We start from the raw sequence: 19,334 nt of genomic DNA, 5'->3' as shown, positions 1-19,334 counted from the left end.
AGATATAAAATTCCGGTACACATAGTTATCATAAGTTATTTTGTTAAACAAAAATCAACCTTATTATGATTATTTGTCATTTGATTTTTTGGTGACCTGTTATAAGATAATTGAAAACATTATAAATATTCTACCTTCATCTAGATTTTAACATAGTTTTATTCAAAAATAAACCGTAGGTGCTAAAAGAAACACCTTAGGTATTTTTTAGAGTAAAATACAGTGACAAATTTTAGTACGATAGATTCCAAAGATATTATCCAATGACAATACCGGTAAAGAAACGAATAATTATGTACTCGATGCAGCCTTGAATTAACGGAGTCGAGAACAAACATACCTACTTGCCGCATGAGAAATATCGAATTCTGTAAAATATAACACAATTTTGTGCAATGCTTATGGTATGGAAAATATTGGATTAAGGTATCTATTTCATTGTTTTTTTGTTATCTTAGCCTAAATGTCTTCTTATAATTAATATGCAGGAGTGCGTGCATATTTGATGTTAAACATTACATGTAATGAAAAAAGCGGATTTAGATGAATTTAGATACCAAATATACAAAATCTTGAATTAATATAATATTACGTTACTTTATTACGGAAAAATTATAATTGAAATTTATTCTGGTAAAGCAACCTTGAGAAAATGTATGAAAATAAAATCATATATTGTTTGCATGTAAATCTGCATTATTTCACAGTACCTTGGTATACAAAGAAAAGAAAGAAAAGAAAGAAAGAAAAAAACATTTATTGGCCACAAATTGGGCGGTAAACATAAATAAGTAATAAAACTTAAAATTAAAATTTATATAAAAAAGGAAAAAAAAAAAACACAAAGAAAATACAGTTTAGAAGGATTTTATATGTGTATGGTATATGTCCCACCACAACAGTATACCGCATAACAAATCTATAGATACCTAACAAACAGTAGGTTTTTAATTAAACCAAGATTAAATTATTGATAAAAACTTACCCAATACTAACTGGCGCATTTTGGCGGCAAATCTGCTGAGTTCTTACCTAGAATAATTTTTAAAGGATTAAATATTATATTAGATTCTAAAATGCTGATCATTTCGTTAAAACGGGCATTATATCGCAATATAATACTTTTCTAACACATTCATTAAAAACCACATTCATTTAAATTAAAGAACGTTGAAAATTTTATTTATTTTAAATCACAATGATTTCTTAATAAGTTTTCGCGAATGTTAGACATTAAAATAAAACTATTTTTCGGATATTATGGAGTAAAACTATTTTTCGGATGTTATCTCGGTTTTTATGATCACGAAGTCTGCAAAGTCTTCGAAACCTCCGGATAAAATTATAATATAAAAATCGCGATAAAATCCGAAAAATAGTTTTATTTTAATTTTTCTAAATAATTAAATTTAAAAACCTCGCTAATCAAATGTCTATTGGATAGGAAGTTTTGATTCAAAAACCAATAGTTTTATAAATTGCTGATTATTTATTTCATTCTTATTATTTATGCTGAGGATATGTCTGTATAATAATACGAATACAATTAATACAGCCTTGACCTTTGGCTTCATACTTGCGTTAAAAAGCCTTCGTCTTGATGGACATTTATTATTGAAATTTGAATTTGACAAATACATCTATTTAATAAAGTTAAACATTTAAGTAAGCCATTTGGGTACTTTAATGATTTCTTTAAAATAAATTAAGAACACGTATCGTAACTTTAGAATGCATATTTTGGATTCCTTTAAACATGCTTTTAGTAATTTGAACACGACAATATTTAGGATTAATATAAAATATTCGTTGGTTTAATTATTTTAAGTAAATAATAAATTATTATATTATTTATCTAAAACAACATACCTTTTTTGGCATTACAAAATAAAAAAAAAAATAGTCCATAATAATTGCAATAGTATCACATATCTTTATTTTTAAATGCATTCCTAAAAGACAAGTACTTTTTAATAAATAAATAATACAGCAATGTTGCCAATAAAAACAGTCAGTTGTGTCGTTCATAGAACGCCTGACCTACATTCCATAAATGTCAACGACCAACTTAAATACTTACTTATATTGCTGGTAACCCATACTAAAGCACTTGAAATAAAGAAAAACAAAACACAATTTTTAATTTTGGAACGTCAAAATGGCGGGATGCGTGCGCGCGCGTTCCCCTCGATAGAATGACGTGCGTGGAAGCTGGCCGACTACGTTTATATGTAGACATTGAACAGTTATATTTGAAGACGCCACGATAGGTTTAGAGTTGGCCCATGGTGCATTATGGGCTCGATAAGTACCATCGTTTTAAGTAGTTTAGTTAGTTAGTTGTAGAAAGTATTTTAAATGCCTCCGTTAGTTACTTTAGTTTGTTCGTTAAATTTTTAACCTTATTATTTACTTGCTTTACGTGCTTTATAATTTAGCACATTCTGTCAGGTAGGTCAAGTACTAAAGGCTTTGTCCTACATCAAATATAACCGTCAATATCCCTAAAATGGTAAAGTCATTGTTTGGGATTCATGTAGTAGACTTTGATTTGTCGAGCTTATTTTCATCTAATCATAATTCTAGAGTTAATCCTATGACTATTCGGGTAAATATTGCATGATTTGACAACACATCTCATTTGAAAACGCATACAATTTTTATTAGCACGACATAGGATCAGATACAAAAATTCATATTGCTAGCAGCTGTAGTCAGCGTGAGAGACCTTTCTGAAAATAAGAATCCTCTTGCTTACTATTCCAGAATAAAAAGTCATAGTCTATCTTTATGCCAATTCCAAATCCTTACAACTCAGGTTTTCTTATTTTAAGTACTGTTGAACATAAATGTAATATACTTGTAACACTTGTGTGAAATAAACATTAAATTAATTTATTAAAATCCATTGAGCAGTGACTTTTAATAAACATCCAAACATCTCTATAGCTTTCACTTTCATAATGTAAATAAAATAGGTACTTATCATTTTTCTAAAATATTAGTCATATTATTTATTATCTTGTTACTGTATTTAATTATGGCCATTTCTATACATTCGTAACACTAACACCGCGCTATATCGGACATGCGAATCAATAAATGCAATGCAAAAATGGCTTATAGTAGAAAGGCGCGCGAAATTAAGCACGATGAAGATACACGATTGCTGTCAATTATATTATTGGAATTTCCTTTATTATTCACTAGTTTTATTCGTGTCTTCGCCTATTAAAAAAGGGCAAGGCTATCTATATGCGTTTTAAAGCTGTGTTCAAAAGACGTCCTACCCCTGTGGTGACTAATCCGGTCAAAGAAACTGTAACCAAATATCAAAATAGAACCAGCAGCTTGCTACAATCTTCAGATTTGAAAAAGGAGAAACTAAAATATTCATGTTTTTCGAATATTTACGGAGACAGTCAGTCATGGGATCTTAAACTAGTCAGTTATATTTCTTTATGTAATTTCAAAATAATAATTATTTTTCATGAGTGATATATTGTCCATACTAGGGCTTCCTTTCTTGGGACGAATGGGCTCGGGAGCGAATCCTCTTTATTTCTTTGGTTTTATTTGAATTTGATCATATACATCGATATATATGTACTAATCTTATATAATACAAAAGATTTTTCTATGAATTATCGATTAATTGATCTCATGTTTATACTTAAAAAACTATTTAGGTCACGCAATGATTCATGATTGTCGTTGATATACATATTTGTTAGATTGACAATCTTTTCAAGTTTTGTTGTAAATTTATGTTATAATCACACACACCTATACTTTATAATCATTATTATTATATTTAGGATATATTAAAATATAAAATATGTGATATTAAAACCGATGCCTATGATACAGGCAAAGGCTAGTGTGGACATCATCATTAAAGAGAATTATAAGGTGTGATTCCTTCCTAACCTAACTTTGGCCACGGAACCAATCTCAACGGAGATCAGCCAGGTACGCAGGAGATATTATAGTGCACAAGTGGGTGCGCAATACACAGGTGCATTTTCAGTTCCTTCACTTCCACAGTCCGACAGTCGGTGAGACGACAATCCGACATGACCGAAGAGAAATTCGGCGCAGGACTAGCGGCTTTACCTGCCTTCCAAGGCACGAGGGTATCACACCGCAAAGTTCTTGACTCTGAGCTGTGACTGAATAATTTTTAAGATTGAAAAACCCATACAATTATTTTTGACCCAACCCGGGTTTGAACCCAGAACCTCAGCACGATGGTCGTACTCATACCGTACAACTACGCCACCGAAGCAGTCAATAGTGTAAACTATAAGTAAGTAGTAATTAATTATTTAGGGGCACGAATTTTTTTTTTTTATATATATATATATATGTTTTGTAACTGTCCATCTTCTATTGGCAATCTTAAAATAAATTAAATTCCGTTAGTACTTTAATTATTACGTCTTTAAAATTTTCACTCCATTATAACATGATTTATATTAGAATAGATAAAACAGACCCATAAAGCATTCGGCGCCTCACCTTAATATTTTTAACATATTCATCTAAACCTACTAAATATAAATAATAAAGTTATAAAAAACAAAATCCACAAAACTTGTTTAACTCGTTCCTATTCGTAGTAAAATTAAATTAATGATACTGAATATTTAATACTAACAGGATGCCTTGTTATATTGTTACGCGCTTTTTGGTATTATGTGTGACCCCTAAATCTAATTTTTTTTAGCTCAATATTCTTACGGCCAATTACTAATCTTAGATATTGACCTAGGGTTATTACTTTTGTAAAAATTATGATGTTTCGTGTCGTGACAGTTCTTTGGCTTTCCTCCGAGAATACGGCCTTAAACATTTGATCTTTGTTTTGCAGCGCATGAGTTACTGGCGGGATAATACAGAGATTTGACAATAATTTCTTTGAAAAATCTATTTTACGTCTTATTGAAAATTTTAAAGTTCCAAAAAATTACGTATTAAATGATCTACCTAAAAGTGTTGGTTGCAAATTACAATTATGTGTACTTTAGGAGAAGATGCACTGAATTGATACTTTTTATAGCATATTCTGAAAATATTATCATCGTGATGCCAATTGTTAGTTTTTGCTATAGGTCATAAGAAGATTTTGTATCATTTAAGGGTTAGCAACACTTCAAATTAACCTAAATTTGACCCTAAAGTGAGAGGCTTGACACTCTTGCCAGTAATTACAAACTGATACAATATTTGGGAAAGGCTTTCGCGAATTCAAGTTAATGAGTTTTATTCGAATGTTCAATTAACAGATTAAATTTATTAAAACTAAAACCTGTTGATATGGGTATAAATTTAATTAAAATACGTATTCATTTATAACCAATTAATTTTCTTTTTATACTAAAATGTTATGGTTACTGGCTATTTTTCAGCTGAACTAAAATTATATCACACTAGCGGCCGCGACAAACGTTGTTCTGCCCTAAAAAGGAGATAATATCCTAGAACCCGAGTACAGCACAACTGGGTACAATAGTGAATCTAAACCATCCAGGGACCCACCCGAAAACACATAAATAACTTCAATAACATCTGGGCCCTTATTCTGTATGATAGTGTAAACGCGTAACGCGGCCGAGTCGTGTTATCTTTGAGAAATGTGCGTGGAATGGTATTCTGTAAGCCAAATTTCTATAGTCCTAAACATGATGTGTTGTGTTACGAGCTTGTTACGCACTGTTAAAATAACGTGCGGGATAGAGAATAAGCCCCTGCCCAACGGTTTGGAACTTCAATCACATACACGTGTATGAAATGTTAAGTGACATACAGAAGAATGAAATATACATATTTTTATTTATCAAAACTAATAAAAACACAGCTGTCTCTTAAATTCTTATTGATCACACGGGCGATATGTCAAAAGAGCGAAAATAGTCATAAATTCTCTTAAATTTTCTAATGTTCCGCTCAACTTGTATAATTTCTCCTTTGATAAATACCTTCTCCAGACACTAGTTAACACAACAAAGATAATTAGGGAAATTGTTTCATCCAGTCACGCGTGACGTAATGGCCAAAGGGAAATAGAGATTGATTTTTATATACATATTTAGATAACTCTAACTTTTTTCCAATCATACCTTATATGGGTAGTGATAAGCATACCATAAAAATCACGGTATCATCAAATCACATAATCAAATATAAAGCCACTCAATCAGCTTTATATAAATGTACTTTTGTTTTAGTTATTCTTTGTTTATTTTACAAATTTTATACTATTTCCTCAGTTCCTTCATTGTCATCTACCAAGACATTTTTAATATATCTTATACACGTTAATCAACTTATCGATAATTTATTTTGATAGACATGTCGTCACTCGTGAGTTGACTATCGGTAATAACGAAAAAGGGAACACTAAGGTTTACCTGCCAACCAGGTATGTGGATTGTGTTTTTTGTTTTTGTCATGGCGTTCTTGGAAACTCATTCTGCCCATTGAATGTCTAATAAACATATTTTTAGGAACTGTCTGGAGGTCTGCTTCGGACATTTTTCAAATATAATTAGATGTTGTGTCTAAAGTTCTCAACATATTCTTTTTTTTTTAAATATATAAGTCCAACAGTCACGTAATATATTCCTAATGCGTCTTGTGTCAGATACTACTATATTATCTATCTTATATGACCTAAACTGATAAGTCTGAGATCGATGCGACCTCTCGTTTCAAACCTAAGAGTCGAAAAACTAGCATTCAATGAGTAACAGCAATATTTTAGTTAATCACTAAAATTCATACTAGTCACCAATAATTATTTTTTTATATCTAATTATTGCAAGTTAAACCTTTGTTAACCAATAGGCACACGTAACATCTAGGTTTTTAAATTTCTTCTAATTCTATTAGCGACACGAGAAAGTTACATGTGATTGCCAATCGAATTCACATTTCTCTGTTTACATCAATAAAATTTTGATTGATTTAAAATATACGATTTGACCTAAAGAAAATAAGAGATAAAAGTTGTTTTGAGGCTACATTCAATTTGCAAATTCGTTGACCTTTTCGAAACAAATTTAAACTTTCCAACGTCCCTGAAGCATAAACACCACATGATATCGTTCAGAGAGAGTTTACCCATCAAAAACCGTAATTGCTTGATGCTTCTAAATGTAATTAAGACATTTAGGTAAAAAGCAATTATAGACAAGTAAGCAAATTCACAGTCACAGCGCAATTGAAGACACGTGCTGACTCACAAAAGCACAACTTATTATCCCTTCTAGGCTACATGGGATCGAACTAAAAACTAAAAATATTTGGATGGTTTTAATGACATAATATAGTGAGTTTCTGCTTACTTCTTATATTCGGTACTTTCACTGAGTTTGAAGTTCTAGATAAGTTGAAACGATTAGATGAACGTACAGGAACCATCCCTTCTTCTACATCATGTTAATATCAAACCGCCTCCTCATCTATACTATCGTGATAGCATGATATTTTTGATCAGTTACAACGTCGTCGCCATCTCAGACTCAAACAATTCTTAATCCCAATATAAATCCAAGTAATACTTCATCAATCACATAGATCGATAATACCGCAAACACAGTACGACATCATTCAACTCGTAATTCCACGCTGTGTTTTTGTTCCACAATCCTACTTTAGCTAATACCAGGTAAATCATAACTGATAAGTTAGATATATCTAGAAAAGTGAAATGACTTAACAGCCTCATTAGAAGCAATCCATCAAGATACGTGTTCCGTCCAGTGACTGGTTTCACCACCGCTTTTACCAACAGGGCGTACGTCATTAAAGATCTAGAATGTTAAGTGGAAAGTAGATTTTTTATTACTAATAATCTGGGACTTAGATATGAATGTTCGTCGAATAAGTGGAACACGTAATGGATTTAGTATCGCCAGCAATTAACACTAATATCATAATTGTGTGCTAGTTGAAATGTTTAAAGATCGAAGAAGGGTTCGTAGAAGAGGACGATGAGACACTAAAATATATTGAACTAATTAGATTACACTGATAGATAGACTGGGATCTTTACGTATAATAAAACAGAATCTGGTACGTCTGTAAACTGAAAGAAAAGTAATAAACTATGGATGATTAAAGACGAATAATAGAACACAAATCAGCGATTTTCTATATTCTTTTCATCTGTCTGTTATTCTACTTATTTGTTTGTTAGTGCACATCTTCGAAACTACTTATAGATTTTCATGCCGTATTCACAGATGGATAGAGTATAAATGGAAGCAGAATATAGGCTGTTATTAATTTAAAACAGATATCGAAAAAACAATTCATCCGCGCGTTCGAAGTCGCGGGCATAGCTAGTATAACTTAAACCCTAACTTGTACTATAAAATATAAATATAAGTGTAAGAGTTGTATATTTTAATGAAGATGCTATTGTCTTTAATTTGTTCATCCCTATCCTACTAAACATTAACAGGATTTTATCACTCTAAAAACCTGCAATCATTTTTATAAACCTTTTGCGAAAGTTTATGTTAATTTTTTTCACAGGCCCTGCGTAACTGGACTTAACAACCTGTTTATCGGTTTTAAACAGCAATACAGTAATCTTTGATCATAACAGTACTCATTTTAAAATATGTTGAAGGTATATTTTCGTTTGGAACAGGTCGCATATTATACTTACTTATTACATGGTATTTTCCTTCGACTTCATTAAATAACAAAGGCAATAATCATTATACGTAAACCTGATAACCCTATTCAATAAGAAGTTTGTCTTTGTTACACGTTTTACTCAAATGTGTTCCTAGTCATAGTGGAGTCGGCGCAACTATCCCCGCTCTTCTCCCTCAGAGATATATCAGTAAAGAGCGCCGAAAGTATATTTCACCCACAACAACCAGAACTAACAAAGCATTTCCATAACTTAAATATAACTAAACAATTTTGAGACTACTATCAGATCTGATTAAATTTAATATTTTATACGTAATGCCAAGAAACAATTTAGTTCATATGCCAAAATCCACTGCGGGTTTTGGTGGGTATGCCGGTGTGGAGTATACAGGGGTTAGGGACTCGGTCTAATACTCGAATGATGATATACTCCCGAATGTCGACATTGGGCCGGAAGACCGTTTGCAACCACCAACCAACTTTCCCCCCAAGTGATGGTAGCGACATCGTGTTCTTACCGACGAAGAAATAAAGTCAATGTACTTGACCCGAGGGGTTGAAACATAGATATTTATATTTTAATAATACTGAATTATTAGACCATTAAAGGAAAAGAACAAACGGAAATAGACCGTGTGTATTATTATAATCGTTTAGAAAGACTAACATTTAAATAAAGCCACAATACAAGCCTTTGTACCAGTATAATTGTAGTATGTAGATAGAAAACACCTAACTTGCGTATTTTTAACCCGTTATTAGAGAGTGGACAAAGATAATAAGTACTTTATGACATACTCTTGATTCTTTAACACACAGGCCAGAGGCTAAATAATTGAGTGTAGCTACCTTCTTTCCCCTATATTATTATGCCGTCAAGAGACAAAGAAATTGTGGTTAATAAAGAAGTTATATCGTGTAAAAATTATGTAAAATTAATTGGTATCAAATATTATGGTGATATAGTTTGAATTTGTAACATGACCTAAAAATAAATTTTATTTCGATTTAATACAAGCAAAAACTGGTGTTAATACCTAATTTGAGTGTAAGATAGTACTAGTGGAGTTAGGATAAACAAGAAACAAGTATATTTTAAGTGCCGCTGAGCATTTTACGACGATAATAAGAATAAATAGTCACGATATTTGTGCATAATACTGCGCGATAGCCATCTCATCTGCCTGGTAAGGCTATCAAATGCTCCATTCAGATGCCAAGAATCCGTGTATAAACACTATAGCTAAGTTGACCATTTAACTTTCCCGCCATGTCAGATTTCTAGTTTGCTTTCACTGAACTTTGAGATGTTTTTTTTTCAATTTATTAAAAATACAGCTGTCATAGTATTCGTTTATATATCAACAATTTTTAGATGAATCAAAAAAAAAAAATCCCCATACCAATAATTCAATAGTTTTGTATTCTATAGTAGCGACATCTTGTGGTAGTATTAATTTTTTTTTATAATACATGACTATGTTAGGTAAAGTTTATGTCATCGAAGATATTGCAGATTTGTTTTATCATTTATGTGAAATCAACCAACGCGCATTAGTAAAGCGTTATGGATTAAACTCTCAATAGCGGAGCAAGCCCTGCCAAGTGGGACAATATACACAAATATTATTATGATAATGTTAGTATAATAACTTACAAAATATAGGGAATTGTATGATTAATTTTGCAATGCTTACATTGAAACATCTGTGCCAATAGTGACCTGGATATAGCATAGCCCAACTATACTATTTCCTAACGAAGAGTAAATAACTATTTTCGAATTCATTCCGAATTTTTAGAGACGCCTGTAGATATTTCCTAAACAGTGAATTAGGGATCTTGACTTACGATAAGTTATCCTCTTTTTAACTTGTCTAAAAATTCGTTTGTTGAGAATAGTAAAAGAAATAATCGAGTAGCATACCGTTGTGGTTCATCTAAATGGTATTCATTAGACATTTTTGAAATATGTATTTTGTTGCTGAATATAACTAATGAAATAAACACAATTTTCAAGACCATTTTATTTACAGTATATACAAAATCAATACCAGCTTAAAGTATTCCTTGCGGGTTTACCTGTAAACATTAAATAAGTATTTTAAACATATTTTTCACTGAACAAAGCTATTAATCATCATCAATCGCCGGTCAAATATTTATTATTAACACAATCCATATTATAATAAATAAATCTTTATATTAAACAGTGGCACTAAAATAACCTTACTAAGATTAAAAATGCCAATTAAGAAAGTCTTACCATTTGCACTGACTTCAACAAACTCATTAGGCTCTTCAATCTTGCCTTCAAACAACACAACACCTGACAAATTGTCTCTTATGAAGAAAACGAAGGGCCTGTCAGCTCTTAGATCCACTCCATCATTAATTAGAGGAACCACCATCGCCGAAGACGCTGCAGCAGCCACGGTGCCTTCCTCATCTACAGACATGTACACTTTATGGTATATCCCATTGACGTAGGGTTTCGAACCTTCGAAAATAGATGAGAGATTTGCTTCAGTTGAAAACAGGGCGTTGATCCGCATCTGAAGATAACAAAAGACGGTAAAATAATGTCCAAGATTAGATTTTGTTGTGGTTAAATTTTTCCGTAGTATATAAATCTTCATTAGACAAGAAGTATAAACTCCAGATTATGAAGATTAACGAATTACCTTCTAAGGAAACAATTATAAGAGACGACCCATTGTTACTAGCGATGGGACGCAATTATAGCTCCCAGGGATTTATTTCCCGAGAAAAATAGAAAATCAAACACGCCCACACCAAATTTGGGAAGGTCGATAGTTGCAAAATCGAAGGAAAACAAAGTATCTACAATTCCTATTTCTATTTTTAGCGTAAGTGGGAATCTATCTAGCCGTAAACACAATCGTACTAGGTTGTAGTTCGATGTAAACACAAGTCTTTTAACCCACTTTGTATGCATGCTTGCGTCGTAACATCTGAATACCTGTGTTCTTAAGATTGCTATCGGCATTACCCTTTTCTGCATACAAAACCTCTTTTATTGTTAACCAATAAATATATGAGTATACGAGTATAAAAAATACATTTAGGTTTACTACCAATATTTTTGTTTTTTGTTATAGCTATCTTCTTTGCACGATTATTTTTTGTAGTTATAAGTTTCTTTGGGTATTTGAGCGTATATGGTGGCTATTTGTTTTTGCATTTCATGATCGTCAAAATTGAACTTACCTTTTTCAAAGTCGCAACAACATCTTCACTGTAATCCACTGTAAACTTCGGTAGTGATAACTTGATATCTTCATTTTCCATCAGGTACGAAATCTGGGGTAAGCTCATGTACGGGAGATCTCTGGTCAGAGTGTAAATACCATCGCGGTCTCTGGGCACCAGCAGAATCATGGAGTAACGTGCATCCTGAAACAAATGATCAACATCATTACGTAAAGATACTCGTATTCCTTTATTGGGATATGATCGTTAGTGTCTGTTTCCTCTTCTTAAGTTAAAGTTAGCCCTACAAAGGTGGTGATGTGAATATCTTTACTAATGACTGATGTAACTAAATTTGCATAGGTACTAACAATAACCCACTTCGTATTACGTCATGACTTAACTAAATGATCAAATATGTATAGTTGTAATAAATACAGTAATTAGTAACGTGAGCTTATATTGTTTATTTAATCAAGTTAATATAAATTCTTTAATCTCACAGATTTTATTAATGTCAATATGAACAAAAATAATATTTTTTTTTACTTCTTCGATTATTGTAGGTATTTGAAAAAAATAATGACATACGTATGGAGGCAAATTAATTCGTTGTGTTTACGTAACTGCAACCGGAAAATTATAAAACTAGCTTTTTCTCACAGCTCTGCATGTGTAAAAGAGTTATCTGAGATAAAACTCCCGCTATATATTTTCCCAAGGTAAAAAGTAGCCTATGTCCTCAGGGCCTCCAACTATTTCCATACTAAATTTCATCGAGATCAACGAAAGCGTAACAGACCAGTGGTGCAAAGTCCATATAAACTGATTCCCGCTGGTTACCCTTTCGTAACTAATGCAAAATTTAATTATCATTGGAACGAAGCAAACCCCCTTTTATACATAACAGTACTGTATATTGTGTCGGGTTCTTTTTTGGAAAATGTCACCCTTAGCCACTATAACAGACAGATTAACTTTCGCATTTATAATATAAATATGGACTATTACCCGATCCGGTTAACCTTGGAATAAGCCAACAACAAGGTCGGACTTCCCAAGCGCGTCATATTTTTATTTTAAGTATATATTTACATTTACCCGTATTAACACGTTTGACTAAACCTTTTGATTTGACCCCATCAATGACCTTCTGTTATGTATACCTACTTTTTATTGTTATGCTTCGATATCGTTATGTATGATGTTAAAAATGCTATGTGCAATTACAAAGGTACAATTGTGGTATTTGTTGCAATTACTTAGTTCTTTAAAATGTTCAAAAACTGTATTTGTGGTGTGGATTGTACAGTTATTCACAAAATTCGCTAAATTAATTCAAAGTTTCAAATCACCTTTAAAATTTGTTTTGCTATTATCAAACGTTCTTTATTCATTAAAATAAACTACTAAGGGTTTATTTTATTTTACATAAAGAAAAAAGAAAATGCGTAGAAGCGCTCAGAAGTTGAATTGACTGTATATTAATTAGTAAGTTTATTAGTATCGAAAGTCACGACGGACAATTGATTGTTTGTAAAAAAAAAAAAAAAATTCTCTAAACACCTTAATTCCGGGAGAGAGGCAGATATGCATAAGTCCACGTCTCATATTGTTATAAGAGACGAGCTCACAATTTTTTGTTGCTCGCCAAGTAATCGAACACAAAGCCTCACAAATAACAACCCAAGAACACTACAACAATGAAGGAAAGAAATTAGTGTTTCTTAATTCATACCTTGTTAATTAAAACATAGAATACCTAATTGTAAACTTAAGACACATTGGCCAAGTATTAGGTAAGTACGTAGGTCATATGTTAATGGCATTTACGTCTACGGTTTTCCTGTGTTCATAATCATTATTATTGTTGCGGTTTCATGATTTTGTACCATACATACCCAATCTTAAAAGTCCATTATCCTCATCGTAACTTAGATTCTAGTTTCTTATTCATAATAAACTAACCTGATAGGGCAGTTCAACGGCATGAGCCCTTAGGTTGTCAATATAAGCATAGTTCAGTTTGGCTTGTAAATCCATCATCTGGACATTTTGACATTTGCCCCGGTTGTAGAAGCAAGCGCCGCGAGTCAAGCGTCGGTTGAAAGCATGTCGCCAGAAGCCTTTAAAGTACATAGCGTTGGTGACCAACATCTCTGACAATGGGTTCACATCAACTGGAAGAAGAAAATATGCTGTGTCTTAAAAATTATGCTCCCACGTCCATATATGTTACCATTGATACTAACAATATGGTTGTACTAATAACTGATATGCACTGAGATATATAGTGTTTTGTTACCAATAAAGCTTTCAATAAGGTAATAGCTTCCAAAATAAATAAAGTAATCAAAATACTATATTTCAAAAAAGAACTGTCCATGATTGATAAATTATTGAGTTTATTATAATGTAGATAGATGTAAATCATTGGTGCAATAATCTACGTCAGAAGAGCATCTTAATATTAAACCGCATCACAGAGATGGCGAAAAAATAAATTAATATTATGTATAAGTGTGTTTAAAAAATATGCTCATTCGAAGACGCAACGAGGATAATATTTCTCAACTGCAGTGAGATCATTAGACCACAGATCAAAACAAAAATGGGTAATCCCCCAAATTAAATTAAGAAAACGATAATGTGTTTTAGGGTATAATGGCGCGTTCATCATGTTTTTATTATAAGATAAAAAGGAAGCTGAAAGGAAATAATATTACTTTATAATTTTGTACCATAACATTGTTTTGGCAACGAATCATAGGTTCAATGCTCTGATTGAGCAATCAAATTTGTTTAAGATATTGAATATGTCATGAGACGGAAATCAACTAAATACTTTATAGGTATGGTCATTGCAGAAGTTGCACTTTTTCAATATTAATATCATCAATTGTAATCTATACTATTATATAAAGCTGAAGAGTTTGTTTGTTTGTTTGTTTGTTTGTTTGAACGCGCTAATCTCAGGAACTACCGGTCCGAACTGAAAAATTCTTTTTGCGTTGGATAGCCCTTTGTTCGTGGAGTGCTATAGGCTATATATCATCACGCTATACCCAATAGGAGCGGAGCAGTAATGGCTAATCTCAGGAACTACCGGTTCGAACTAAAAAATCATTTTGTATTGGATAGCCCTTTGTTCGTGAAGTGCTATAGGCTATATATCATCACGCTATGACCAATAGGAGCAGAGCAGTAATGGCTAATCTCAGAAACTAGGAGTTTGAACTGAATAATTCTTTTTGTGTTGGATAGCCCTTTGTTCCTGGAATGCTATAGGCTATATATATCATCACGCTATGCCCAATAGAGCGGAGCAGTAATCGCTAATCTCAGGAACTACCGGTTCGAACTGAAAAATATTTTTGTGTTGGATAGCCCTTTGTTCCTGGAGTGCTATAAGTTATATATCGTCACGCTATGACCAATAGGAGCGGAGCAATAATGAAACATGATGCAAAAACGGGGACAATTTATTAGTTTTGGGAGCTTCTGTTGCGTGCGCTGCGTAAACAGTTAAAGTTATGCAACAATAATGTATGACGGGATTGTTCCACTTAAAAAGTTCTACAAAAATATATCATAAAACAAAGTCCCCCGCTGCATCGGTCTGCCCGAACGTGTTAAACTCAGAAACTACCCAACGTATTAGGATAAACTTTGGTATGGAGACGGTTTGAGACCCTGGGAAGAACATAGGCTCCCGGGAAAATATATAGCGTGACTTTTATAACGGAAAACTTTAGCCCGAAAAACTTTAACACGCGGGCGGAGCCGCAGGCAAAAGCTAGTATCATATAAAAGGCTATGTAAATAAATAATTATTTAGTGACTGATAATGCTTATCCGAAAATTAACCGAGCCTATCTTTCAGGACCCTAGAACCCTACAATCGTTGAGCATATTGTGTTCATAAACTTTTTACCCATCACACAACTGACCTATTCAATACTAAAGACAGTCTACCTCGAATAAGTGGTCATAAACTGAATCATATTGACGTCACATCAAAGGAATTGTACTTACCAGGTGCCACTATTGACGGAATCAGCCCATTAGTTTTCTGTTTTACCCAAACATTAATAAGCTGTGATGCTTTGTTTGCGTCTTTAAAATCAACTTTAGTTACATCTGAGAAGTAAACTTTGTGCAAATATGTATCGTAGTCCTTTTTTAACTTCAACTTATCTGACACAAACACCGCGTTTGCATTATGCAGCAGGACGCCTGAAGAGTTTGTCTGTAATAAATGAAATCGGATAGTTTAGGTTTTGAACATAATATCACTGTTTAGTACGATCTTTTGTAAATTATCCTAGCTAAATACAAAAAAATATGACATCATACGACATTCGAATAATTTAGGTATTTGATATTAAATATTGACGATATGATTGTTCATGAGAATCTATATTCTAATTTATACAAGGTCAAATTAGGTCGTGATATGCCTATGTTTTTATATTAACGGTTATATCTTTAAATTCGTTTATTTTTTGTTATGAATCTGTCTGCCGATTCAAATCACTAAAGAAACTAAATTGTATCTACCGCCATAAATTACGTACGGAATCTACATATATTCTTAAATAATATTTTTGTCTCTTATAATCAGAATGAACTAATTATGCGTGTTTATTCTGCCTGTGATTCAATTACAAACATTATTAATAAACGTTTTAAAACTACTAATGATTTTACTTGTATCGAGATTGATTAATTTAATTTATTGATGGTAGGTCTCTCATATGTGAGAGTCCGCCTCGGTACCTACCGACCGTAGACCTCTACCGTGTGTAGTCACTGTTGTGTTCCGGTTTGGTGGACATTATAGCCAGTGTAACTACTGAACATAATGAGACTTAACATCTCACGTCTCAGGATGGCGAACGCAGTGGAATACCCAACAATACTTTTTAATTCGAGGTGTTGGATAGTGTTTCTACTGTTTATGGGCGGTCGTATCACTTACCATCAGGCGAACGGCAAGCTCCTCCCGTCATTCAAAGCCATACAAAAAAAATATTTAATCAGGTTTGTAGAGACTAAGGTCGTATCAATGAAATAAGCTATGTCGAGTGTGCGTTCGAAAACTTAGACACAAATAAGTCTTTCTAATCTTACCTCTAGAGAAAACAAATAATAATTCAACTCCTCTCTCCATTCAGTCTTAACAGGAGACAATCTTAACGCTCTTCTTATTTCTTCCGCTGTTTCACCTTCTGCTCCCTCTAACAGCATTGCTAAAGTGGCCTTAATACTGGCTGGCGAGACCATGACATTCCCGCTTTTGTCCTCAGCGGAGTATCGAAGGAGGTCTATGTCGAAAAAGTTCAGTCTGGAGTGTGCCACATGTTTCTCGATGCAATTTAAGCCTTGGAGAGTTAGTATAAGTGCTGGAATTTAAAATAATCATATCACCTTCCAGAAAACGATCAAGAATGTAGTAACGTTTTATCGAGAAGATTTAAAATGGAATAGTCGAACGATGTTTAATTTATCGTTTTGAAAATTATTAAAAAGTATATAATTAAGGGTTTAGTGGGACGGCATCGAAGTCACATATTTATTAATACCAAAGATCATACCAACGTTAGACATTACAACCACATAGGTTATAATTAATGTAAACGTTTTACATAGTTTATAAGCTAATAGGCAGTCCAATCAATTCAAGTATTTTATATCATATCCAGTAGTAGGAAAATGAACTATATCTCTAATTGTTAATACCTAAATCTCAACGTCTATGATTATAATAAACAGCAAGTACCGGTTTATACAATCATGCTAATGGCTAACAAAGCAATTTCCGCAAAAATATATGGTTTTTATAATATACAAATTGACTCAAATAAAAAAATATAATTTGAAAGGCGTACTAGCTTTTTGTAACTAAATACGTGCACAAATGTTGGGAGTGACTGATCGTACCAATACTGAGACCATAGCCAAGATGTCTTGCCACAATTGTTAACGCTAACGTTATGTATGGGTATGATATATCTTAGCGATAGAATTATCGTTAGGATGATGTCATTCTAATATATATTTTTTTGTTTTTTATTGGTATTAGCGATTGTTGAAAGGCATCTTGACTCTAATACAATTCGGAGATACGATCAAATTATAAATTTTTGTTTGCAAATATTTCATACACTAACGTTTTCAAAGAATTTATTGGAAAACTTCCCCGAGAATTCGCCGAAAAATAAGGAAGTCAATAAAATGAGAAACACCAAGGCCGAAAGAGAGGACGCACGTCATTATTCCATATAATATGAGATGGAAAATTTTAAAACTGTTGAAATAAATACGTGACTTTTCATATGCAATTTTTGTTCTTATTTTGTCTGTGAATTAATTAAATATCTAAACAGAGACTCAGAACTGTTTGTCCGAGTCAAATAGATTCAAAAATCTTAGTATCATACAAATGTAAATTCTGATGGTGCGAAGTTTCAACGACTGAGAAGTTACTCATGTCTCATCGAATTACAAAAAATACCGGAAAGGAGTAATGAATAAGAAAACCTGTAGGACTCAACATTATGTTATTGGAATAATCAATTATTTTATTTACCAAATTAAATTGTTTGTTATCAAGTAAGCAGGTAAAATAGTAGGTATGGACTATGTTGATGGAATTTAGAACGTATGAAATACTAGATATATTACATATTTATTTGCCGCTACAAAAAGCTTCGGTTACTAAATTTTTTTTCTTTATAATTAATATAATGTAATTTTTGGCATAGCAACTGCCGTAAATAGTATATATAAGTATATAAACACAAGAACCGTACTATCAAAGTAATAAATACTGTGACTAAAAATGATATTATTTGATGTTATAGAAAAAACAATTACCATTCTGTATCTTGAAATATAGATTTTAGATAACGCCCTTCGCGATGATACTGGCCACTCGGTATGCCATGACAACTCGAAAATCTAATTTACATATTGATGAAGAGTTTTTGCGATTTTAAACAACACAAAGTTTTCCAATAAAGCCATTTAGGATTAGAATCGGATTATTAAAAAAATTCAAACAGAAAAACTTACCAAAATAAACGTAAACACGCATGATGTCATGGATGTTTGTTCTTTATAATTTAAAATTACTGATATTTAAATCACATAACCGGTCGCCGCGCATCCAAGCGCGAAGTGACGAGACAAGTTAATGAACAAAACACTACCTACAAGAATGTTATGAGTGAGTTGAGAGTTCGTGAGTGAATGAAAAGAACATGTTATTAATTAGTTCCTTACGAAGATGTATTTCCTGAATCATTACAGTTTTAGTACACAAGAGCGTCAGACGGATGGGTCTAAAGTGTTTTGATATCGACTCAAAACACAGCTTCATTCTTCTTTTAGAGATAAACTCGGGACAAACTACAAATTTGCCGTCTAAGTATTAGCAAAGAACA

General features: G+C 32.5%; 2 protein-coding genes across 2 annotated transcripts in view; one reads left to right on the top strand and one right to left on the bottom strand.

The window, feature by feature from the left end:
* LOC115440749 (ubiquitin carboxyl-terminal hydrolase 7) overlaps positions 1–319 on the top strand; it is a 10,713-nt gene extending 10,394 nt beyond the window's left edge. Inside the window, exon 12 of the mRNA XM_037447500.1 lies at positions 309–319. Coding sequence (XP_037303397.1) covers positions 309–319 — 11 coding nt within the window. The remainder of the gene's footprint in view (positions 1–308) is intronic.
* A 10,366-nt stretch (positions 320–10,685) lies between these two features.
* On the bottom strand, positions 10,686–19,112 carry LOC119193765 (serine protease inhibitor 42Dd-like). The gene is made up of 7 exons (XM_037447443.1): positions 18,964–19,112; positions 17,020–17,291; positions 15,922–16,135; positions 13,855–14,066; positions 11,905–12,090; positions 10,940–11,228; positions 10,686–10,755 (listed from the first exon to the last, which is right to left on the bottom strand). Exons 1-7 carry the CDS (start codon positions 18,983–18,985, stop codon positions 10,721–10,723), a joined length of 1,230 nt encoding a protein of 409 aa, XP_037303340.1. The 5' UTR covers positions 18,986–19,112; the 3' UTR covers positions 10,686–10,720.
* Between the last annotated feature and the right edge of the window lie 222 nt (positions 19,113–19,334).

Source organism: Manduca sexta, chromosome 6 (genome assembly GCF_014839805.1).
Source record: "Manduca sexta isolate Smith_Timp_Sample1 chromosome 6, JHU_Msex_v1.0, whole genome shotgun sequence".
NCBI classification, from domain to species: domain Eukaryota; kingdom Metazoa; phylum Arthropoda; class Insecta; order Lepidoptera; family Sphingidae; genus Manduca; species Manduca sexta.
The sequence above is the reverse complement of the archived record's forward strand: the minus strand, read 5'-3'. Positions and strand labels throughout refer to the sequence as shown.